This window comes from Scaptodrosophila lebanonensis, unplaced genomic scaffold (assembly GCF_003285725.1).
Source record: "Scaptodrosophila lebanonensis strain 11010-0011.00,11010-0021.00 unplaced genomic scaffold, SlebRS2 tig00000043-arrow-pilon, whole genome shotgun sequence".
Classification (NCBI taxonomy): domain Eukaryota; kingdom Metazoa; phylum Arthropoda; class Insecta; order Diptera; family Drosophilidae; genus Scaptodrosophila; species Scaptodrosophila lebanonensis.
This window is the reverse complement of record NW_022060545.1, coordinates 3,663,115-3,688,543: the sequence shown is the minus strand read 5'-3', so window position 1 is coordinate 3,688,543 and position 25,429 is coordinate 3,663,115. Positions and strand designations below refer to the sequence as shown.

The following is a 25,429-nucleotide window of genomic DNA, read 5'->3' as shown; positions in this document are numbered from 1 at the left end:
GTTTAAGTTATTTCTGCTCTATCTACTATATATACTATAACTCATCAGCTTTTGGTCATGTACGCATCGGAAAGTCTTTTTTAAATATGTTGAAATATGTGAGTTGCATAAAAGTGTTGAAGCAAATGGGGTGTTCACATTGTACAGCGCTTAGCCAGCATTTACTGAGCACACGTTTCACCCATTCTTCATGAATTTCAAATTGTTTCACTCACCTCGCAACTGCAGAGAGAATAGTGTGAGGATATTTTGTTTCTAAATTCACCGCCTGAAGTCATAACTACTTCAATACACACAATGGAACCGAATGCTCTTACACAAACTTACCCACATAACGTATACGACATGCCAATTTTAAATTTAAGTTTCTGCTTTGTAACGATGTTATGCAATTTTTTTTTTAAATTTCAATTGACTGGGCCTAGAAGAGGCATCCATTGTTTTTATGCTGGCACAAGAAAATCACACTAAATACAAAATGAAAGCTACCAACCTAGGCAGAGACACACAAGAATCTACATGAAACTCATATTTTAACACACACACACGCATAATAGCAACAAGATAGAGCAACAAACCGACACACGCACAAACTCGGTTTAAAAAAAATTCAATTATGTTCGGAACATGGCCTGAAAGCGCACATGGCTTCATACTCGTAAGTATGTACGTGTATGTGTCCATTATGTATGTTTGTAGATTTTCCCCTGCAGCACTACAACGTGTGTATGTGTGTGTGAGTGTGTGCGATGTGTTTGGGCATGTGTGTATGTCAACAAGGTCAGCAGTTGACAAAACGAAGTATTTTCATACCCTCGAGTTCAAACGATTAAAAAATTGTGGTCCCTTTTCGTTGAGGGGGCCCAACAGTTTCGTCTGACGTGGCTCTTTTTTTTTTTTCTTTTATTGCGCCTTCTGGGCAATTTTTGAATTTGATAGCAACTTGAATGAAAAACGCAATTAAATCTCTAAACTATGAGTTTTGCTTAGTGCCAGTCACATCAATTTTGAATTCATTTCAATTGCAAAGATGGCAGAAAACTTGAAAGTGGTTCAACAAGGTTTATGCTTCAAAGCAAAGCATATTAAGTTGCTTCTCAGTCTTTCAACAAGCCCCCGACTTCCACTCATCAGTAGAAGCTGCTCGACTGCCTTGCTGCCTGGCTGCCTAGCTGATTTTCATTGCATTTTTGCTTTTTAATTTCCGCCTCATTTTTCATTTCTCATTCGGGCTATTTTTCCTCTTTGTTTTTTTTTCTATTCGGCTTCTGGACTGATGCCGAGTGATGGACGTGCAGGCGTAGCTGGTCATGGAAACGCTGCTAAAATTGGTTGCGATGCTACGACCTCGCCAATATCCAAGTGATGCCAATTATTATTTCTAATTGGCTGGTGGCTTTCAGGGCGCTATATACACTTCTTTGAGCGTTTGGCATCTTATACTTGAGTCAACTTTATTTTAAGGTGAGGTACAATAAATTGCGAACGGTTTGTGTGCCATGAACCTTTATTGAATGATTGTTTTCTGTTTGAATGACTTATTTAAATTGGTTATGGCTTACAAAATTGAACAACAATCAGTTATTGCCACCTGTTCTCGCAAAATCTTAATTTACTGATTTCGAAAAGGTCTGATATTAAATGGTTTCGAATGTTATTTTCCACTTATTATACCATTTTCTTTTTCTAAAAAACTAAAAATCTAAATTTCATATTATTTAAAGTTGCGGAAAAAAATGCAAATGTTACTGCCTTGCCTTACTATATGTTTTAATTAAATATGAATTTTCTAATTTTGCTTAATATTGCAAATGCAAACAATATTTACTTTGGAAAAAAATATAAAAATATGCAAATAAGACGAAACTATTGAGCGTTTTAGTAAATGTATAGCTTCGAAATAGATCTTATTTCGTTTAAGCATTTTTCAGACTTGATTTACTTATGGCAGAACAGAGTATACAAGTATACTATGTAGTACTTAGAAAATGGAAATTCAGAAACTTAGCATACTTTTTTGAGTTCAGGTCTTTTTTTCGGTTTACTTCAAATAGTATAGATACTACGTGTGTGTAGAAATTTGCGAATTCGATCGGTCGGAAATGTTCGGTTACGTTATGCATAGAATATAAAATCTATAATTTTAGTTAATTTGATTTTTAAGAAATTTGAATAAAAGAACTTACTGTACTTCTGATAGCAAAGACATGGGAAAAAACAGGCTACATAAAATAATTAGCTAAAATTCTCCTTTGCAGCTCAGCTGAGTTAAACGAAAGCATCTATAGCCGTTGCAGTGTACACAAATTCTTGAAATTCTGGAACATATAAGTAGTACATGCACAAAGGCCAACTAGCCGCTGATTATTCCATTCCGTGAAATCCAATGCCGAGAACCCACACAGACATGAATGTCGTTTTTGACGCCTCGAGGTGGCAACGTTTCTTGAGCGTATGTGACCTTTTTTATCTTTCCGTCAAAGTTTGTAATTCATTTTTAATATTTTCCTTATACATATTTGCTTGAGCTTTTTTTGCACATGACCCAATCATGCCACTGTGCAACCTTTCTCTCTTTCACTCCTTCTGTTATTTTGCTTAACTCGAATATGGCATTATGTGCGTAGGTCTGTGTCTGAGTGTTGGTGTGTGTGTGTGTTTGTGTGTGTGTACAAATGCACCTGTGTGCAGAGTCCATAAAGTTTTGCGACTTTTATTGTTGCCGCTGTGAATACAGGAGCCTCTTGCTTCTGCCCGTACTTTTCCTCTTCCTTACCTTGTTTCTCTTCTTTTGTTGCTTCCCCTTAAACCTTTCAAACCTCCATTACTCCTGCTTGTGTCATTCTCCCTATGCATTTATGTCCTTGCCGCCGCTGTTGCCTTCTCTTATACTATACTGTTGAACATCGTTATGATGAACTGCAGGGTTTTTTTTTACTAGGATTATGTTCTTATTATACAAATGTAGGAGTTATTGCAAAAATAAACAGACGGTTGTAAGCAGTCTTTAATTATTCCATAAATAACAATTTAGGACAAGCAACTTAACAATTATGGCACGTATATTGACGTTTTAGTCTTAAATAAATAATGACAATAAATAAATGCATTTTGCAATAAAAAAGTTTGTTAAATATTTGATGACACATTGAAAAACATATTTTAGAAATACTTTAAATCGTTATAAAGCGACTAAACTATGTACTAAAATTCATCAGAGGCGGGCCTAACTGTATTTCTCTCTTATGCTCTTCCGTTTCAGTCTTTCGACGACAGCCTTCGGGCAGACTGTCATATTTCATGAGATAACGACAAGACAGACTGACGAACCGACACCTGGACTACTAGACAGCTACACATCCTTTTCCACATGTCGATGAAATGTCGTCGAAAACTTGTGGTGGAGCGGTGCGCACCTCGACAGGAATCGAAGAAAGAGACACCATAAGAGAAAGAGTGTGTTTTTTTATAGAGCCGGCAAAAGTGTTTCTGTGTGTGTGTGTGCGTGTTGCTCCTTTCACATCTTTCTGTTGGGTTGTCGTGTTCTATTTCCTGGCCCGTTGTGCATTCAACACAAAAAATAAAAAAATAGTAAAAATAAAAGCAACAAAACTTGTTGATAGTTGCTCAGGTGCAACAAACGCACACACCCACACACACACACACACACATACACATCCACCCCCCGACCAACAGTCAAAACGAAAGTGTGTTAAGTGCAAGTGCATTGCAGGCTGCATTCAAAGTCGTTGGCAGCCTTCACAATTCGCACTTCCCTGAGTGGCAATGCTCCGGCTTTAAGGCAGAAATGTGCTCCAAATGAAAATTCGCACAATTTTAATGGCGCCCATATATCGCATGCCACCAAATTCCTCCAAACGAGTCCACTAAGCGCGTCTTTGAAGTTGGAAACGCGTTAAATTAGCAACGACGATAAGTGGGCTATAGAGGCTGGTCCGCCCCATAGGTCCCATTCCTGGCAGCTTGCCAATTGCAATCGAGCCGTCGTCTAGGTGTCTCAGGTTCTTGTTTCCCACTCCGCAGGTGCGCTGCTTGTCAACGCGTGAAGAGCCGTTGTATGATGTTGCTGAGGCATGACAAGTGCCATGGGCACGAAGTAGATGCCCCTAAAGAGGATTATAGCATGCGCCTAGATTTTGTGACCGAGTTGTCATTGGTTACATGTACAAGTACAGCAAAAATTAGGAGTGGTTTAATGTGGACGGTTTATTTTAAGCTGCACAAATTGAATGGCCAGGAGATTCGTTGTTTCATATATTTGGAATGGGAGTTTATAAAGAGTTGTGTGGGAAGCTCGATAAATTATTACAACATTTTTTTCCGCGTGCCTAAAATTTATATTTTGATGGTTGAACGAAAAGTAAAAGCTACATCTTAACTGCCTAGGAAATAGATAAATGTAGGTATATTTTTTAAAGAGTTATTCATAAGAACTTCATATCAAAACAACTGACCATTCCTGTATCTGATAGCCAATAAACTTGTTGGGCTTTCAAATATATTCGAATATTTAAACATATCTTCTAAGTCGTGATTATTAATGTGTATTATTATTGGTGATAAAGTTTCTACAACTATCTTGAAATTATTGAAATTTATGCCATCACCTTACAGATAAAACTTCATTTGTAAGAGATATTCCGAAATGCAAACATTCAGTTCAGTAAAAGGAAAAGGCTTCAAAAGTTTACAAATTATCTCCCTATTGCTAGCAATATGATGTTCAAACTGAAGTTCGATATAGTAATATAATATGGTTGGTTTTGAAATATTAGTTCTGTCTGTCAAGAAGAAACTTTGGAGCAATAGCTTGAAAACTATTGGATAAGTCGACATCGAGTTTTGGATTCGACTTATATGCGGGTCATAGTACATGTAAGTATCTATAATGTGTGATCGTTCTGGGTCTTACAAAAGAACACACAAAAACAATATACCTTAACAAGTATGTACGTTTGCTTCGCCATACTGATAATATATTATATATTTACGCCTAGTTCTGTTTTTAAACTATTTTTTTTTATCGTTTTTGACATAATTTGAAAAATTTGAAAATGAAAAATTTCATATATATTTGTTTTCTTTAGAGATAAGAAACCAATCACCTATTTTTGCATATGATCAATGTCTTTTGTTACAAGGTTGTTTCTGGAACCAATCTACCGTGTCAAAACAGAATTAGATGTATATACTTTTAAAAAGTGAACGAAAATCATTTTTAATTCGCTTCCTATGTTAAAGGACTGCAAATAAGTCTTTATCTGGCCAACCATATCAATCACATCTATTATTTAATGATATGAAGATATTATACAACTATGCGGACCGCTTAATAAAGCCTTATTGAAGGGCATTTACTGAAACGTTTTTCATACACTACCTGCACAAACATGGTTACGTTATGTTATTGATTTTTGATATTTAAACATAAACCTTTGATTCAATAAATGGTTCGTGCCAAGTGGCAAATAAACCAATTCAGCAATATTTAATAATAAAGTGTTGAAGAGCCCATTTGCGTGGCAATACCCACACATATGTGTGCTGATCAAACAACTAGTGCTGTCCAATTTCATGTACGAGCATAGTACTAGTCTGTACATAAGCACGAGAGTACACACACACACACACAAAATTGGTATTTACATGCAACGCGTATGCCAATTGCTTACACAAATAGCTAAGACAAGCAAAGTTGAATGGCAGGCCGACATCCTGTTCGCTGACCAACAGATTTACGAGACTTACGCATTGCAAATGAGCAGTCCAAATAGTTGTACTTGTAGTTTGGTAGAACCAGAGGCGTTCTGTGGCCTAATCTGCAGTTGTTAGGCACATCTATCGATGTGTGTGTGCGTATGTAGATGCGTGTGCTTGTCCTTATTGTACTATATAGTACTTGCTTACAATTGATTTACTTGCGCCCATAGCCAATTCTGTCTACATAATTAAGCACTCGAGCTTCCCAGGGGTGTGGTTATGTTAGGGCGGCATAAATTAAGCTTCTGTGCTAGATCGCTGAGTGCTATTGCATACTGCCTAAGGAAAACAATAAATGGATTGCTGAAGCGAATGATCAATAAATTCATAGCTATAGCAACGCGGTTAAGTTCATGATTACACAAGAGAGAGCATCTGTGTACTTGTTTTATTAATTAAAATAAACAAATAAATACTCGTTTCTCTTAGTCAAGAGTTGATTGCAATTTCAATGAATCTAAAAAGAAAAGCAACCTACTTTTGCGTTCATATATCCGTGTGTTCGCTGCAAAGTCCTTGCTAACCGAATTGACATTCTATATATGAGTATGTGTTGATTTGAAGCTTATTATACAAGGTGAACAACAATCGAGAAATAGGAGTACTCAGAATAAGCTTTCTTTTTGACAATATTGCATTCAAATATAATGTAAGAGATTGCATAAAATAATTGACTTACATCACCATAAATTCTTCCGAGAAAATATTCATTTCTCAAATAAAACAATCGGCTTAATAGCTCGATTCAAAATCAACAAAACTCATCAGAAATAAAAAGCAATTAAGGTATTTTTGTCTATGCAAATTTAGTATTTATAAGTTGTTTTAAAAAATAGGATTCACTATTATTTGAAGTCTTTTCATGTACAAGTATATGCCATATGTTTAATTGGTAGAGCAAAGTTTCTTTTGGCTGCAGAACTGGGGTGAGTTGAGGTGTTTTGAAAAAAATTAAACAAGAAAGAAATCTTTTTAAGGATTAATTTGTTAATAAATAACTCTTGATTCGTGCGATTGACAATTTTTTAATTAAAATAGCACTAGAGTGCTTTAAAATTTCAAAGGAAGGTCTTGTGGTGAACGTTTTCTTAAATCTCTAATATTTTCTTTCCATTTATTCCTTCAATCAATTATTTATATTTTTCTAATACGTCTTCAATTAAATTGAACCGCATTTCGATTGCATGTCCCTTTCGTTTTGTGTTATTTGTCATATGCCCCTCAAAGCCCATTTCTTTGTTCGAATTCGGAAGTATTTATTCCATTTTTAAGTTAATTGCCAGCTTCCCATAACTCTGCTTTTTACTGCTCGTTAGTTCTTGAGAAATCTAAACGATGCCACAATATTGGACGAAATTAAGCTAATAGATATGCTTGGCCACAAATCTGAGAGCTGCCGGATATAATTGTATGTTGGCCATGAACAAATATCAGTGGCAAGTGACCGAAAACGATTTATTACAAAATGATTAAGGACATGGCCATAATTGACTGCAAACACAAACGCCACATTCCAAGAGCTGTCCAACGTCTACTATTTATCTATCTATATAAATTTATGTTTGTGGGATGGGTGCGGGCTGTGTGGGGGCCGTGCATGTCCTTGTTTGTGCGTTTGGGAGGAACGACGACAGCTGGCGAGTTGTTCGACTGACATCGAATTTGTATTTTGAATGGAAGTGGAACATTTTACAAATTTCCTAATTGCAGTCGGTTTGTTGGCTCTTTGGTTTTAAATTACATTGGCATTGGCCCCAAAAGAGTCGACAGACGTTGCGGTTTCCAACCATAATTATTCCCATCGTCATTATTACCAGACAAAGAAAAACGTTGGTTTAGAATTGTATGCACTTGGAAAATGTATTTAAGCTGGCAGCATTATTTTACGTTTCTGTGCCAATTTGGACATCTAAACTGTGCTCCATTGTGCTCCCTTCTGTCGTCTCCACCATCATTTCCATCTCTGCCCGAATTACGTGTCCAGGCTTAAAGTCAAAGTTTGTCGGGTGCGCGCCCAAGTTGACACTGACAAATAGGCAAGGACTGCGGTTGTGGCGCTCTGGCAACGGGCAACGAGTGGCAGCTGTTGGCTGTTTGTTACCCTTAACTGCCTTTGACATGCACTTACACACGCACACACGCACACACTTACACATTGCCACACACTCGCACACTAGCATGCAAAAATTGTGTATACGCACCGTGCGCCCAAACCAAGGCGATGAAGCGGCCCTCAAACTGAGAGAGGGACAATCAGACGTAGAGCGAATAACGAAGGCAAAGACAAACAGCCACGCGCTGTCGAACACGAGCAAAATAAATAAAGGAATTATAAATAAATAAAAATATTGCATGTTGTTTACACGCCTTGTTATATAAATAACATGTACACATACCCACATAAATTGTAGCACACATCCATTTGTATTTATACACAAGTTGGCTGCAAGTATGTGTATGTGTGTGTGGGTGAATGGGTGTACATGCGTGCTACGATCCTTAAGCCTTCCGTAACATTTCCCGTTGATATTTTATTGCATTTCATTCTAGTGACAACTCAATTAAGCTCCGCAAACTGTTCAAGAGTTGAGCAAATTTTGCCCCTGCCCTTAAACGTTGGTAATTGAAATAGAGAAAACGTTGCTATGTTGACGGTACATGCTCAGACACACCTGTACCTCTCCGTCGACATATACTATTTATTTACGATGTGTTGCTTACATCACAGACTCAACTTAGCTCGAAGAAAGCGAGCTCTAAGAATAAAAAAGATGTACTAGCGCAAATGGCATTTCCACTTTGAACTCAAAAACTGTGAAGACAAAAACAAATAGATTTTATTCATCTCTAGCTTTAATGACAATTTGACATGAATGACATTATTATGACGAATTATGATTCTGAAACCAAACATAAATACATATACTATACAGTAACGGTGTCTATAAAACTAATAAGCAACTAGTGTACTCGGCTTGCGTTGCTGCGCCATTAAAAATATTAGCTTTATGACGGCTTCTGTTCTCAACACATCTTGGATTTACATGCTTAATTGTATTTTACATGTATGTATTTGTTTATTTTTTTACCCCAATAGACATTCTTATTGGTATATTTGTCCGCTGTAAACTGAATTCAATATTTTTATAAAAAAAACAAAAATTGGACAAGTGGAAAAAATCCATTATTGGAGTAATTTATAGTGATAATCAAGATTCTTAAAAAATATTAGAAAAATTTAAAAAATATTCTATTTATCCAATCGCCACGAAAGATCTTCGCAGGAATATTTTGAATATTGCCTCAAAAAAATGATGTTGCATATTTAATTTTAATAATATTGCAAGTCTTAAAATAAAAGAAAATATAATGTCACTAGGACTTAGGTCTTGCCCATCTTTGAAGGGCTCCGTATTTTTGCTTACAATTATAATATGCTATTTCTTTTCCGACACTCTCTAAAGTTTCTAAAGGAACTTCCCCAAGCAAATTTCTTTGGTACGTTCCAAATGTTAGGGTATATAGTACAATATATTCTGTGATCATACACGTACTATTGACATATGTAAATTTGTTTATTGTATGTATGTACATTTCTGAAAAATAAAAAATATAATATTTTGAAATTAAATTGTGAAATTTCTGAAAAATTTAATACAAATATTGTGGGCGCCCTCTTCTGCGATTCTCATACCAAGTACCTAAGCGCTGGCAAATCGAGAATTAAATTGTAAAGTTTCTGAAAAATTAAATAATAATATTGTGAAATCAAATAGTGAAGTTTCTCAAAAATTAAATAAAAATATTGTGCGCCCTCCTCTAATACTTGTGTATGTGATTTACTTATTTGATATTTGTTTTGTTCGCTGCTGCATATGTGAAAACCCTATTTATATATTTTGAAATCGTTGAATGCCAGTTGTAGATCTATTTGCGTTGATTATATGCCCCAAATTTGAAATCGATCGGGCGAATTTTAAAAAACAAACATTTCATTTAAAAAAGTAAATACGTAGTAAAACTCCAATAATTCAACTAAAAAAAAAATTTCAAAAAACCGAGTATGCAGTTTTTTTTTTGTATTCTTTCTTTCTTTATGAAAAATTTGGTTTTAGAAGTTGATCGGTGAAAAAATGAAGATTTTTCAAACAATTTTTAGAGCTCATTTCCCCCCTCTGTCGTTTGAATTTTCGAAAAACGCTTCTTAGTTCTCTCTTTCACTGTGAAACGAAACTTTTGCCCAAATTTCAGCTTCCTAGCTTTTACCGTTTGGGCTGTGCGTTGATCGCCAATCTTTCAGCCAGGACAAACTGTTTTATATATAAGTATAAAGATGATAATACGATTTTATAAAATCTGCGGCTGTTTGTGAAAAACGCTGGAGAAAATATTACTGAAACGGCACTTTATCATAATAAAATGTTATGGCCAACCATTTGTCCGGCACTATAATTAACGAGTTTTCATGTACACCTTAACGACTTGGCAATTAAGCCGTGGCAACACCCAGGCTCCTCCTCCACCTCCCCTCCAGTAACTACGCTGCCACTCACTCATTCAGAAATGGCCATGGCGGTTGCCTCTCGAAAATTAAACTTGGCCGTTGCCATTGCTTTCTCATTAACGCGGTGTCCGGTTTCAATTTCCTGTTTCATTAAAAAAGGCCTTCTTGAGTAGCGCATACTCGTACTGTGCATGGGTTTTTGTTTATCTTGCAGTTTCACATTCTCAATGCCCTTAACACCCTCAACATTCCGAAACAGTCGTAAAACTCCCGCCATGATGGCCAAAATAATGCTGATGACATTTATAATGAGTAAAATGTTGTTCGCATTATTCGCTGTTGTTGTTGTTGTTGTTGTTTTTGCTCTTCATGTTGTTATTATTGCTGCTGTTTTTGCTGTTTGCTGTTGATAAGTTGCAATTTCAGTGAGTTTTCCGCTTCGTCGCTTCATGTAACCAAAATTTCATGCTTTCACATAATAAATCTCAACAATTTCTGTCTCTTGCTGTCGCTGACATTCATGTCTGCTTTGTTGTTGTTGCTGTTACTGTTGCTGCATTTCCATCATCATAAAATGCCAATTATAATGAAAATGAATTATATGCTAGCTCATCATCCTAATTATTGTTGAAGTCCTTGTAGTCTTTCTATGAAAGTCTTCTCCTTGCTTTCACTTCTGGCAAAACAATTTAGATATTATTTTAGTTGTTGGCTCATGATGTTGAGTTGCTAGAGTTGTTGCAAAATCAATTTAATTTCATTAAATTTGCTCACAAATACATATTCATAATAAATTAATGTTTCACTGTTGCAGAAAAAACTGTTTGTGCTGTTATTTTTAATTAGCTATTAAATTGGCTTTTATTATCACACACGATACTGAGAATAGGAAGGGAACAAGCAAACATTTGAATTTCCAATCTCATTATTATTTTATTTCCACCAGTATAAGGGTCTTATAAAATTTGTTGCCTTGAGGCTCTTTCTTATATTTTGTTCTTTTTATCTCTGCAAAGCAAATAAGTTTATAGCTCACTCTAATGCTAATATTACTCTTCAAGTGATTTTTAAAAAATCTATTTGTCGTACTTTCCCTTTTCACGTATCTTGACTACTACTAGATACTCCAGACCAAACTCAATTCTCAGTTAATAATTATTGCCTTTTAGACTTGGAATAATTTTGAACAGGCTCTAGTTTCACCAAATGTATGTTTCGATTTCAATATGAATATGATTTTGCTTAAAAAATAATAGAAGTAATTTTTTTTTTCTTTTTTAGGGCTGTTCAAAATGTATATAATTTTTAAGTTATTTGCAATGCTATAACGAATCTCATGAATTTTTATATTTTAGGGCAATACTTGTACTATATTGCAAAAACAATTAAATAATGACTTTCATTTTAGCATTTGTATAATATTAAATCTCTCTTTTATAGAATATAACTAAAAATCTGAAGGCAGAAAGTATTCGATTGTGATACAAGTCTTAATTTGTTCTCTTGATTTTGTAGGCAAAAGAGTATCTTCTTGAAGAGCAAAACTGATCAAAAATATCTGAGCTGAAGCTACAAAAATGATTACTTTGTGATTACCTTGCGGTTCTTTCAGTTTCATTTAAGAATCAGATACAAAAATTACAATGAAATTCTATTCGAATGCATTGTTGCAATTGAGGCGCTTCTGAATGGCTCTGGCCCTATTTCTGCATCACTCGCCAGGACATTTAGCTCAGCCACGTGCCACAAATAAACCGAAACAACGTCGTTCGAAATACTAACCACAAATAAAAGCCAAGTGCAATTTTGTGTGCGCGTGACTGTAAGCCAAATAGTTTTGGGATGCCATTCGAGTTCACAATGCAATGCTTGACTCATAGAAGCATGCAAGATATTCACAGTACTTTCATACACACACATATATACATACGTGATTTTAATTCCACCAGCGATGAATATCGTAATATACGCATTCATATATATTTGTATGTTTTGGGCATCTATTTTGTATTTCAGATTTTAAAGTTCCCTTCAGTGAATGCGCACTTTGTGTTTGGAAAGAAAAAGATTTCGCAGCAAATTTTGCAAATTTTGAGCAGAAAAAAATCAATAAATGAAATACAAATGTAAAATATTAAATATTACTGTTGTCGCACAATTCAGTGTCTTCAAACCATTTTCAAGCCTGGAAGAAAGTTGAAAGCGAGCGAAAGTTAAACGTAATTTCAAAAGAGGCAGAATGCAAACATTTAAGCCTTCATGGTAAAGCAATTAATGATTCATTGATTCGTTTTTAAAATAAAAATGGTTAAAAATAAAGTATAGTAACTGTCAAAGCAGCAATTATTTTTTATTTATGAGGCACTGGGCGATGTGTTTGATTTGTAAATTTGTAAAGCGTATTAAAGCTTTGATAAAGCCGAACACACCTTTCTAATTTGTATTTCTTGTTTTTGTTTTGTGAATGCTAAACCGCTTTCGGTCTTCACATATTTTATTTGTTGCAGTTTGCTCGTTCTCTATAAAAATTATGCGCTTTGCAGCATTATTTCATATGCAAATATAGTACATATATATGCAAAACGGTATTGTGCATCCACATGAATATATACAAGTATATATATGTACATATTAAAAAAATAGTTACATCTAACCGTTGTTAAAATCCTTGTTGTTTTTGCTAGCAAACCCGCCCCTCCCTCCAAAAAAAAAAATAAACAACTAAAAAACATATGTTTTGTTTGCGCTGAAACACTGACCAAATATTTTTACATAACAATGGACCGAAAAGATTTCAAGAAAAAATGTTATGCACACTACTTGTATGTTTAAGAGCGAATGCAACTGAACATTGATTAATACATGTGAGCTCACAGGAACATACTTTTTGCCCAAGGCACATTTTAGACACATTCCTCTAAAACTATCAGTCTGCACTCCGATTAAGTTGAAGATGAATAGCTTGCCTGGGAGCAAGTTCATGAATGGAAGGCGAATGCGCCCCGATTTTTGGCATTTGCAATATATTCGTCATCAAATAAAGAAAACTTTATAAAGCTAAACTTAAAAACAATTAAATTGTTAAAATGTTTTTTGGTGAAATTCCTCACTTATGTGTACAGTTTCGACAAAATGACAACACATTTTTCGAATATACAACAGTGGACAAATTATAATGAACCTGTAATAACTGACTGCTAAAAACTGATTGTAATACTTTAAGCCAAAAATCTAAACAGCGAAGTATTCTGCTTCAAAAGCAGTGCAGTCTTCATCTTCGTCTACGGCTACATGTTTACTTGTCGAGATTTTCATAGTTTGGTTAATTAAAAACATCATTTAATAAGTATGTTATTATATACGCTAATATTTGATCGAAAACTATAAAAAAAATTATAAAAAAATACATAATCTTCCACCATCTTAAATGCGTATGTCAATAATCCGAATTTATTCCCATTTAAATAAGAGAGACGACACAAGCAAACCAACAATATATGCAGTGTGCATAAAAGTGCATGAAAGTAATTAAATTAAATAAATAAATAATGGATGTATAAATAAAAGCCTGAGTTAAACAATTCTTTCGAGTGCCGTCTAAATGACAATATTTCTAGTACTAACAACATCTAATAACTTCTTCAAAGACATTAAGAGCGTATCTTATGTACATCATTAAAAACAAATTTTGTTTTCAATTTGCTTGTAAGTCATGAACACGTACCGCCGCTGGGCACTTTGTCCAACATTTAGCACAAACATGGCTCGGAATTAAACGAAAAACCAAGACAAAGTCACAAAGAGCACAACAATTAGTGTCTCTATTATGCAGAGCAATAACAACAGCAAACAAAGAGGGGGGAAATTGCGCAGAAAAGGGCGTGGCGCACACCACTGATAGGAGCCAAGTGAAAGCAATCAAAACAAAAACTTAAGTCGTGTAAACAATACAAAAACAAAAACAAAAATAAAAACAACAAAACAAAACGTTTATATTGACGTTGATGGCGTCGGCGCCAACTACAGACAGAGTATGACAAAAAAAAAAGAAATGAAATTGTCAGCGGAGATTGGATTTGGATGGCTTTGTCGGCCAAGCGTCGCCAGCTTAATTTCATTAAAATTTAAGCAAAATTCAATGGTCTGTAAATGAATGGAATTCAATTGCAGCCCACGCAAGAAACAAATTGACGAACAAGAGAAAGATAAGCAGAAAGAGGAAGCGAAGGAATAGAAAAAAGAACGCACGCGCGCCCCTTGGATGGCCATAGACAAATATGGGTGTTTGTTGTTATTTGCTCTGCAACTGTTAGTGCTTTCTGTTTTATTTGTATGTGTGTGTGTGTGTGTGTGTGTGTGTTCACACTGACAGTGCGCAACGAGTAGTTGGAAATAAATACTAGAAGTAGCCGCGAAAGCAGGGGAAAAAAAATTTATTTCCTGCGTAAAAACTTTCCGAAGTTTTTCCCATGCTTGCAGAATTTTGATTTACGAGCACTTAACGTTTTTTATGGCCTGCAACAACTGCGAGTATATCGGCTTGTGTGTGTGTTTGTGTTCGAATTCGAGTGCGAGTGCGTCAGCAGTAAAACAGTCGTGTGTGAATATCTATCTTGGTTGAAAGGATGTATGGCGACTTAAGTCAAGATATTACTGCTGTCTAAGCCTAAAAAGCACATCGGTAAGCAGGCTGTGCACCTCTGTGTACAATGTAACCAATGTTTTTCTTTGGCTAAATTGTAGCAAAATTCCTTACAGTCATTCTTAAACTTCACTTATTTCGGGGGTACACCACCATATGCCATTTTCAGTAAATTTGCAGTTGAAAATTTAACGTTTTTCCGTTTATACGAGCATAATTTTAATTTAAAAACTATAACTTCCTGAATATAAACCTAACCCAAAATAAATTAGGGGTGGATAACAGGTTGTATACCTGGATCCCCGAGGTGTATTCCCAGCTTTTATTGTAATTTAAAGATTGTTTGTGACGTTAGAGCTAAAGTGTAATAAATTTTAAATTTTTTAATAAGACTTTTCTCATATGCGCATCACTGAAAGTAAAAAGTAATAAATAGAGGGAAAGTCCTATAAATAAATCAAATCAGTTCATTTCAAGAGAAATATCGTCGTCTTTGGTTCAATTGTGCGCGCAAAGGTCCAAATAGCGGCTCCGAATAGAAATGGACTAGGTACTGGGCGGGATCCCTGCAGGTAAGGTACTGCCGTAAACGAAAACAACAGCTTTGTTGTTTTTTCGCTTGAAAAAAGCACCAGGGCTGCAGCACGGGGCACGTGGCACGTTGAAGCCACACACATTATACTTACGCAATATTAGAACAAGATTTGAAACTTAACTTCATTGTTTTCTTGTTATTTCTCAGCGCCGAGCTTAGTCTATTGTATGCAAATTTAGGATGCGAAGGCTTACAAAACAGGCCTATTATGGCTGCAGGGGCTAGCTTAGTTTTCAAAGCATACTTCTGGGGGCAACAGTTTTCAATTTATTAACATTGTGCTCAGAAGGATTTTATAGCGATTGAAAATAAGTAAATAATGATGTTCATAAGAAATAGTTCCGGTCGCACTTTTCTTTTATTCGTAGCAACTGTTTTCAATGACTTCATGAGAGAAGTGACAATCCCTTAAATTATCCCGGGAATTCCAAATAAAACAAAAATGCTTAATTTTAGATTTGATTTATTTTTGTTGGCAAATGAGCGTTCCCTTTTATAAGTAGCTTCTTCAAGCTGTTATCATTCCCCCATCGCACAAATTGCTATTATTATTATTATTATTTTTTTTTTGTTTTTTTTATAACGTTTCTAGCCTAGTACCGAAAAAATTGATGTCATTGACAATATCGGAAATCGTTCGTTCTATGTACTCTTTGTTGTTTGCATTTAATATTAATTTAATTGCTTCGCTTTCTGACATCATAAAAAATGCAGCACGCATTTCGTGGGTTCGCCTCTGTGGGGTGTACTTATATTATTGAATTATTAATTTTTTGTGGGTGTGTGTGTGTTCGTGTGTTTGTGTCTATGTGTGTATATAATTTACGATTACATATTATATTTGTTTAATTAATCAGCGTTTGCCGTTGGTTTTTGCCTTGTAATATAGTACAGTTACATCTAATATTCGAAGATTTGGGTTCGCCAGCTCAATGCATTGTTGCGTATACGCAATGTTGTCAGCTTAGTTCTCATTTAATATGCCACTCCCAACACGTTCAACGCCATTCTGCATAATAAATACCATATTTAAACGCATTAATATTTGACTTTACATAAATTATGCAAGCCCGGTATAACAACAAAAAATATATATATTTGCGAGCATTATGAAGTGCAAACGAAATGCTACTGAATTTATTATAATTAATTATTTGAGCGCTTATCAGTGCGCAGCTGAAATTATGCAGTTCACTGTGTAGGTTTGAATTTGGTAGCAATTTAGTTTTTATTTTTGCTCTGGTTTGTTATTTTAATTTTTGCTGTGTTTTGTTATTTTGATGGCTTTATATAGCAGTTGCCTCAAGGCATACAACCGACCAGTTTTCGAACTTAAATATGATTTGAACAACTTTGCATGAATCGAACCAGCTGAGCTGAAATGAAATGTATGTATTCAAAATAAATTTAATTTAAATCACACGCAAATATTATTAAAGCTTAATCTTAATTTATTTGCTGAAGAACCAAAATAATACAGCTGCTAAATATTTCGAAGTGATGTGGAAAACGCTTTGAAGAATAGAATAATCTTTTAAGACCTGAAATCACAAGCAATCCGACCATTATTAAGAATTATTGCAATCAGCTTTAATAGTCTACTACTGTTCCCCTTCTTTACTAACGTAAATAATTGTGATTGGTATTCCGATTTCAAGAATGTACAATTTTAAATTAATTGCTTGTTGTGCGGCTGTATTAACGAAATAAGAAACTGACTGACTAACGCTCATTGCATTAATAATGATAATGAATGCATTTTTATATCAGATATGCAATATAATTTGTTATTGTAAAAGCTAAAGATATTGTGGCTTCTAAAGACTGATATTCCTTGGGAAATTTTTATTACTTTACCAACAGAGGGATTACAAATTGTGCACCATTCTGTGTGCGGTTCGATTCAGGTCAGCTGGCTCGCTCAAAAGAACAGCACGAAGTATGCAGAAAGTTCAATCTGTGATGTAAGTTGCTTATTCAAACAATGTGAAATCTGTTCACTGCAAAAGCCCGCTAACTGTGAACGCCGTTGTCGTCGCCGTTGCTGCCATGGCCAAGCGCTCGGTTTGATTGGATGTCGTCTCATCTGTTACCGCTCGCCAAAACTCAGCACCAGCCAGCGCTGCCGCAGTGCGATTGGTTTGATCGTCGCGGCGCGTTTTCACCACGGCCTGCGCCTGCGGTCACGACGACATATAAGTGCATTGGGTCTTTGGCTGCGGCTCAGTCTGTTCGATGGGTTGAATGGCGGCGCGTTTCCAATAGTCGCGCACATTCTCCACCGTCTCCATAATGCGCAGAAAGTTCTTGCCTGCCAGCATGGCAATGTCCTCCTCACTCCAGTTGTGATCCTCCAGTAGAGCGGCCAACAAGTCCGGATACTTGGACACATCCTCCAGGCCCAGCGGTGGCTGCTCAATGCCATCATAGCCTGCGCCCAGTCCAATGTGCTGAATGCCCGCAATGGCCCGCACATACTTGATGTGCTCGATAACATCCTGCAGTCGCGCCTGCCTACCACAGGCCACGTCCTCCGAGTCGAAGCTGAGCATGATCAGGCCGCCGTTCTCCGCTACCAGCCTCAAGATATCGTCGGGCACGTTGCGCGTCGAGTTGCAAAGCTGGCGGGCTGCCGAATGGGAGAAGATGACTGGCGCCCGCGTCACCTGAAGCACATCGCGAGCTGTGGCATCTGAACTGTGCGATAAGTCAATCATCATGCCCAGGCGATTCATTTCGCGCACAATGGCCTTGCCAAACTGGGAGAGGCCCTGCTCAAGCGGGGAGGCACTGGAGCCCGCCCAAGAGACGTCACAGCGATGTGTCAGGCTGAGATAACGCGCACCCAGTGAGTAAAAGGAGCGCAGCACGCCCAGCGAGGAGCCAATGGTGTGGCCACCTTCGATGCCAATCAGCGAGGCTAACAGACCGCGACGATGCGCCGCCACAATGTCCTGCGACGAAGTAACGAGCACCGTCTCCTGCGCATACATGTCCGACAGGCGCCGCACAATGTCGATTTGTTCCAATGCCAGCTGGACGGCGTCCAAGCCTTGCGCCTCACATGGCACATATGCGGACCTGCAAAAAAAAAGGCGAACAGAGGTTAGGATGTGGCAAAAGGGGTGATACAAATAAAGTAGTTGGAAGTAATTAAAAAGTTTTAAAAGGTAAGCTTCTACAACACTTTTAACTCAGCTCCCCTTTTGGTGACTTAAGCATATGCGAGTACAGCAAATTATAAAAGTTCTATTTAAAAGCAAACTATTTCGTTTTACGAAAAGTTCCCTAAGCCAAATGCAATGCACTGAGCTTCAACTATATATTCATATTTCAAAACAGCTTTGCACTGATTTCAAGCAGCCATACTTTAATCTTTTGAAATGAATGAAATGATTTACTTTAGGGACCTCAGAATAAGATTCAAAATAGGAGGCGAATGGCAGAGCTCCTGAATACAAGTAGTGGCAGCCAAACCGCCGCTCATATAAAGAATTTCATTACTTCAAACGAAGGCAGCTGCCAGAGGCAGGAGCCGAAGAAGGGATTGGACATGCATCGGATTCTTAAACTAGAAAAATATTTCACAATGTTGGCTTTATTTAATCCCACTCTATCTTTATCATAACTGTTTAAAAAATGAATCTACAAAGTTTTGATCACTTGGAGCCGAAGCTATTTTTATTTATTTTTCAATCGCTTGAGCTAGGGTGCAATGGAATATATCGCCTAGCGGCATAATCTGTGCCATTTGCTTATTTGAATACAAATTAGCCAAGTGTGTGCTTCTCTACCATTACCATTACCATCACTATCATTACCAGCGTAATCATCATTAAGCATCGTTGGCAACTATTGCCAGCGAACAGCCGCAAATGAACCAAAAATCACACATACGCCATGTGGCCCGCTGGCGACGAATGAGCAGCAGCAAAGGGGTGGGGGAAAGTCAGTCGGCAGCGGCAATTCGATACGTAAACAAATAAAGCAATTTCACAACAAACTCGCCTCTAATGACAACTCTTCAACTCCCATGACGACGCAATCAAAAGTGGAGCCGCAAATTACATTTGCACACGTGTTAAATATATGCGCATACATATGTATGTACTTAAATACATATATAGTATAGAGTATGTATAGTACATACGAGTATATACTTGGTTGTGTATGTATGAATAGCTTATAATGAACATATGCATGTATATATCCTGCGAGACAGTCTAAGCTGAGCATGTGCCGAGCAGTTCCCTCGGCAGCGGCACTGAAAATTGCAATTACTCAACGCTCTCATAAGTTTGGGAAATGACAAGGTTCACTTGAAATAAATAAAGTTAATGGATGTCCCTCATGTGCTACAAAGTTGTTCATTATATTTAACAGACTTTTATTTATACTATTAAATGGGGAATTAGTATTGTTGAGGTGAGTTTTATAAGAAATTGTACACATTAATGTGCAATGTGTATTATTGCAATCGGAAGGCATGTTCAAAAGTCCGTTTCTGTCGGCTACAAGGGGTTTGCAAAATTGAACATAGTGAAGGCCATAGCGAAGGGGATTCCCGAGCTAAAAGTAGTCACATGCAGTACATAAGCAGACAACTAGTACATAAGCTAAAAAATATATAAATAAGCGCTCGTTTATTTCCTCTTTCTTCTCTCAATAGTCTGCTCAACAAACAGGCACATCATATGTTTAATTCTGTTCACATTCAATGGGCAATGTATTTTATCGTTCATTAAGCAGTAATTAAGGTATTTACTGTTAGTCTTAAGCTTACAACTCAAACATTTATGAGGATTCGGGTACGTAGAACACCTGCTGTAATTTTGCCAATCCAAGGCCATTCAAAGTTCAGTCGAGTTCGTGTTTAATCGTTGCACTTAAACTGCTCGTAACTTTCTATTCCATTTCAAATGCAGTTTAAAATTGCATTGACAGCATAAAAGTATTTTAATGGCTGTCAGAATGAACTTTGAATTTTAAAAGCAATGCAATGGCAATAAACGGCAGCAAGAACAACATTACGAGCAACCAAAGCGATAGACTCCAACTGGGCGAGTCAGCCAATGTTCGGATGCACAGTGGAGCAAATTATTCCCTTGGTTCGTCCAATATAATTATTACGACCACTCTATGACTCTTCGAATGTTCTATTACTAATGTACTAAGATTTATGGCTACCTCTATCCTATTAGTTTCACTCATTCGTACCTTTTATATACTTGTATATATTTAACCAACATTTTATTAAATGAATAAGTAGTTTAATTAGTTATTGAATGAACATCAACTCATGTTGATTTTAAATGTTTTAAAAATCAATTTTTTTTGCAGATATCTTTTAATGCTAAATCTTCAACTATGATTGCGAAATAACAAAAGAAATGGAAACATTAAAAGTATTTCTTGTTTCGATCGAAACTATATCTTATGGAATTTATTCCTCATGCTACACGACCATCTACTTATCATAAAAACCTCGCACTCTCTGTTTTGTAGAAAGCATTTTATTTATTTGTGTAGAAAAATAATCACAAATGAGTTGTTGCAAAGTTTCTCAAACGCTTGCTTAATATAGTCCATAGATTTCTAAGAATAACCATTTCTTTTCATATAGAATTCGAAGCCATTATTTAATTTATAGTCTCCAATTATGGGTGGTTGAAAGATTTTCTTAACGCGATTTTCATTTAATTTGTCCCACAGTGAAATGTAATGCTGAGCAGACTGGACGTCTGAACAATGACGATCACTAAAATTAAATGCAAAAATTTCGCCAAACTGCGCCATCTGGCCACGGTAGCTGGAGTTGAAACTGAATCTGCCATTGGCAGACGAACGACTAAACAACTGGAAATGGCAACAAAGTCTAGTCGATTGCCTATCAGCATTTTCCCCCAAATGCAGCTGTCTGCCGTGTGGCAGGTCATTGTTGTTGTTATTGTTGTTTTTGGCAGGTTGTTGGGAAAAACTTTGGCTGGGTGCGAAAGTTGGCTGCGAGGCAGACAGGTCAGCCAACACTGGCGCAGCAGCCAGTAGCCAACCGGCTGCCAAATTTTATTTTGCCGTTAAATTGTTGGCAGCCCTTCGGCCTTGGGCATGGATATGGCCCAAAAGTTGTATGGCTGTTTGGAAGTTCCTTTGTGACCTGTCTATGTTTGGACAAATTGTTGCAGGTCAGTCAATCCGCTTGATTGCATTTTTATGAGAATTTTCAATTTGATTCTGATTTGTAACTGCGATCCGAGCATTTGCATTAGACTACGGCTCATTAGCTACCAATGGAGCCCCCAAAGGCTGGTCAGCCAGCTGGTATTAATGCTATAAAGGATGCAGCTTAAGTATTTACTAAATAGGAATCAAATCAAGAATTAAAAAATTGTCCAAGCGGTAAAATGGGGTTATTAAACATTTTTGAGAAATGGGGAATGCTTCCTTCAAGCATAAAATCCGCCCCTAATAAAATATTTTAAATTCTAATAGACATAGTGGCTGTGGTGTTAGCATTTTGTAAACTAATTAAAATAAATCACTGAAGAATCTGGTCTGAAGATATTTCTTGACCCACCTTTTTTCGGAAAAAAGGAAGAACTCTCAAGTGAATTTGAATTTATTTAATTCTTATTAAGATCGCTTAAGATAATCACTGCTTACCAGACTTGGACACCGACTAGTCCTTGCTTGAGCCGCTCCATGTCCGTCTGTGCCCATGTCGGTCGAGCCCATAGCGCCTTATGGTCCAGATCATGGCTTAAATGGACCAGCTCCAAGCTGCTGTGCGCATATTTGCGCACATTCCACGCAAAGTTGTTGTGTCCATCGACGAGCGGCACCTCGCGCAGAATGCGCCTTACGATTCTCAGTCTTTGTGCGTGCGAATTACGGCTAGGAGCCATCAGGAAGTGCTGGTAGGCGAGCGTGGCCGCAATGGCGAGCAGACAGATGGCACTCACCAGCGTCAGAGCGACTAGCCAGGAGCCGCGTTTTGACTTGTGTGCCGCATTTGCTTTGCGTGCACTCTTATTCTTGCCGCTGCCACCGCCACCGGTGCCCGCAGATGCTGTTGCCGTCGAAAGGGAGGTGGGCGACTTGGCGTCGAGGGCGGCCACGATGCCGCCCACTCCGCCTCCAACAACTATGCCGCTGCTGCCAAAGTTCACTTTAGACTTCTGTATGCTGGCAATCTCGCCACCGGAATCGCTGTTCGAGATCGAGTTCTGGCGGGACAGCGTGCGACGTATGTTCGAGTGCTCTGTGACATCTGGCAGGCCGCCAAAGCCTGTGGTCTGCAAGTGGAAAGAAGCAAAAAGGATGTGTGTGAGAAAATGTAAGCTGCCAGCTTTAGTTGAATATAGTAGAGAACTAAATAAAACAATTGACTGAAAAATCGCGCAATGGTCTGGATTGCTTTCTAAATTAAGAAAACATACAAATTATTTAGCTGGAAATAAGGCAATTAGCTCTAACAATTAAACATTAACTAACAATTCATCTTGAAGAAACGCACTTCCTATTCGACTTCAGTTGAAAAAACCGCACACTCATTAGTGGTTCTTTAATCAAATTTAAAAGAATATTTACTTTCCATTTGTTGTACTAAAAGTCCCCTCTTCTTTGAAATACTTCACATTTGTGCTCAGGAAGAAAGGAGAAATAAAGTATTGTCTTACTTGTATTACATATGAGCGCAAAATTCAAAAGTTCATTAAAAGTGCGTCAAAGTTTCGCGCTTTAATTAAAACTATGCTGTACAAGTTGCGTTCAGGCTCTTTGTAATTTTCATAACTGCCATGGCAACAACAACGCTGCCAATGCTGGCTCAAAGTTTCCAACACATCAAAATCGATGAAGGTTGTCAAAGATGAAGAAACAATGTTAGGCGACGAAGTCTGTGCCGAGTTAATCCCATACAAGCCACCGGATGGTGCTTTTCAAAGCCCTAGGCTCACCTGCCTGACATAATTAAGAGCTAGAAATAATTCCACCATTCAACGTGCCACATACGGGCCGAACACACAAACACACACACAGACACACACACGCATGTACTCGTGTGCAACACACAAGAAAACTTTGCCACCAAACTTTTCTATACAGTCAGTGCTGTGATTTGTTCAAAGTGCCAGTGTCAGAATTCTCTTAGTTTGCCCAAGACATGACATGTGGTTTTGTTTTTGGAGGTATGCTTATACTATATATAAGTATATATTTACATTGCCAAATATTAACAACGAAGAATATTGAATCCGTCTATAAAAACGTACGAGTACAAAACAAGTTTGTAAACATCAAAACTTCTATTGCTTCTGCACAGAAGGGCCAAAAAATAAACCAACCGAAAACACACCTGTCTATACGAATATCTAAGAACTTTGTTCTTGTATACTACAAATTGGCTAAGCCTGCTATCCCTTGTTATCCCTGTGCTCGTTTAGTTAAATCGACAAGAAAAAATTGCTTAAACCATGCTCATGAATTTATCTTATAGAGAATAGGGATGGATTTAAGAAATCTCAGCTTAACAATATTTAAATTTATTTTTTGGAAATAAAAACTCTTCTCTGTTTAAGAACTGAAAAAAGAAAATCTATATTGTTTCATAGTACATCTATTTATAAATACTCTTCCTACCGTTAAGCAAATAAAGCTGTTGAATATTATTCTTTTATAATGTATTTTTTAGAAATTTTATTAAATGGCTAAGTAACTGATGAGCCAGAATATAGGCTCTTCACTTTTGAGGAACTGTGAAAAAATAATTGCATTTATCGAATTAACTTTCAAGACTAATATATGCGGAAAATGTCTTCATATTATGGCACCGCAATTAATTCAATAAATTATAATTTTTTTTTGACAATTTAATCGAATTTACATGAAGCTTGTGTGATATCTCAAAACTTAATATTTGGCATATAAGATTATCTGGCCGTTAACATGAATGAGATCGAGATTCTAAGGACCACAAAAAAGAAACTGAGTTATTAATATGAAGAGCGTTCAAAAGCCATTAGCATTAAGACAATTAAGGCGGTTCTGTTTAAATCAGATACATTTTTGGAACTAAGAGTACTCAAAAATCGGAGACAATTGAATGCTTTTGCCGCTGCCATCTATGCCAAATATTTGAGTTTGTATTCATGAAAAGTAATGACTGCAAACAGAAAATCTATTTCGCTTCTTAACTGAACAAATATAAGTTGGTATTAAAGCAGGTATCAGTTCAGGCCATAGCCTTAAAGGCAATTCACATCAACTTTTTATCTCGTTGCTTGAGTTTTTACGGCCAGCATGCGGCACGTGCGGCTAATTAGTTGAAAAATAAATATGCAATACGCGGCGTATGCGCAATGCCCTACAATGCAGATAAAAAAGAAATTTTCATTCATAGACATCAAAGCGGAATATTGTGCAACTTTCGTTTTGTTTTTGTGCAAGCACGAAAATTAATTAAATGAAATACACGGAGCTGGAAAATAGGCTGCTTGTTCTGCCTGAATTCCGCCTGAAAACAACAGAGCAGCCGGGCATGGGAGCCATTTCATTTGAAACTATTTTAATTATGAATTTCAGGCTCTATATTGCGAAATTAACTTTTATTAATGCTGTCGAGCAGCGAAAACAACAAACTTTTAGCTCTGCAAGTAATAAATGGTGGAAAATATAAAAATAGCGTATGCTTCGACAACTGCTTCATAAAAATGGGAAAAAATGAAGGAAAATATCCCTATTTTTTCAAATTTTTTAATAAAAATGCAAATATTTTACGCATACTTCCGCTTGCTGCCGCCTGAGTCCTTCTCCATCATGCTCATTGCGTTGCACCAACTTGCGACTTTTTATATTTGCTGCTTAAATAAAACGCTGAAAACTTCTGGCACGCACCCCCGCACCCGCACCC

General features: G+C 36.8%; 1 protein-coding gene across 1 annotated transcript in view; it reads right to left on the bottom strand.

Annotated features, from left to right (window-relative positions):
- Positions 1-17,538: 17,538 nt before the first annotated feature.
- Positions 17,539-25,429, bottom strand: part of LOC115622279 — a 120,989-nt gene continuing 113,098 nt past the window's right edge. Inside the window, exons 2-3 of the mRNA XM_030516181.1 lie at positions 22,183-22,814; positions 17,539-18,603 (exon numbers count right to left, since the gene is read on the bottom strand). Of these exons, the coding sequence (XP_030372041.1) occupies positions 17,706-18,603; positions 22,183-22,814 (1,530 nt within the window). The 3' untranslated portion in view covers positions 17,539-17,705. The remainder of the gene's footprint in view (positions 18,604-22,182; positions 22,815-25,429) is intronic.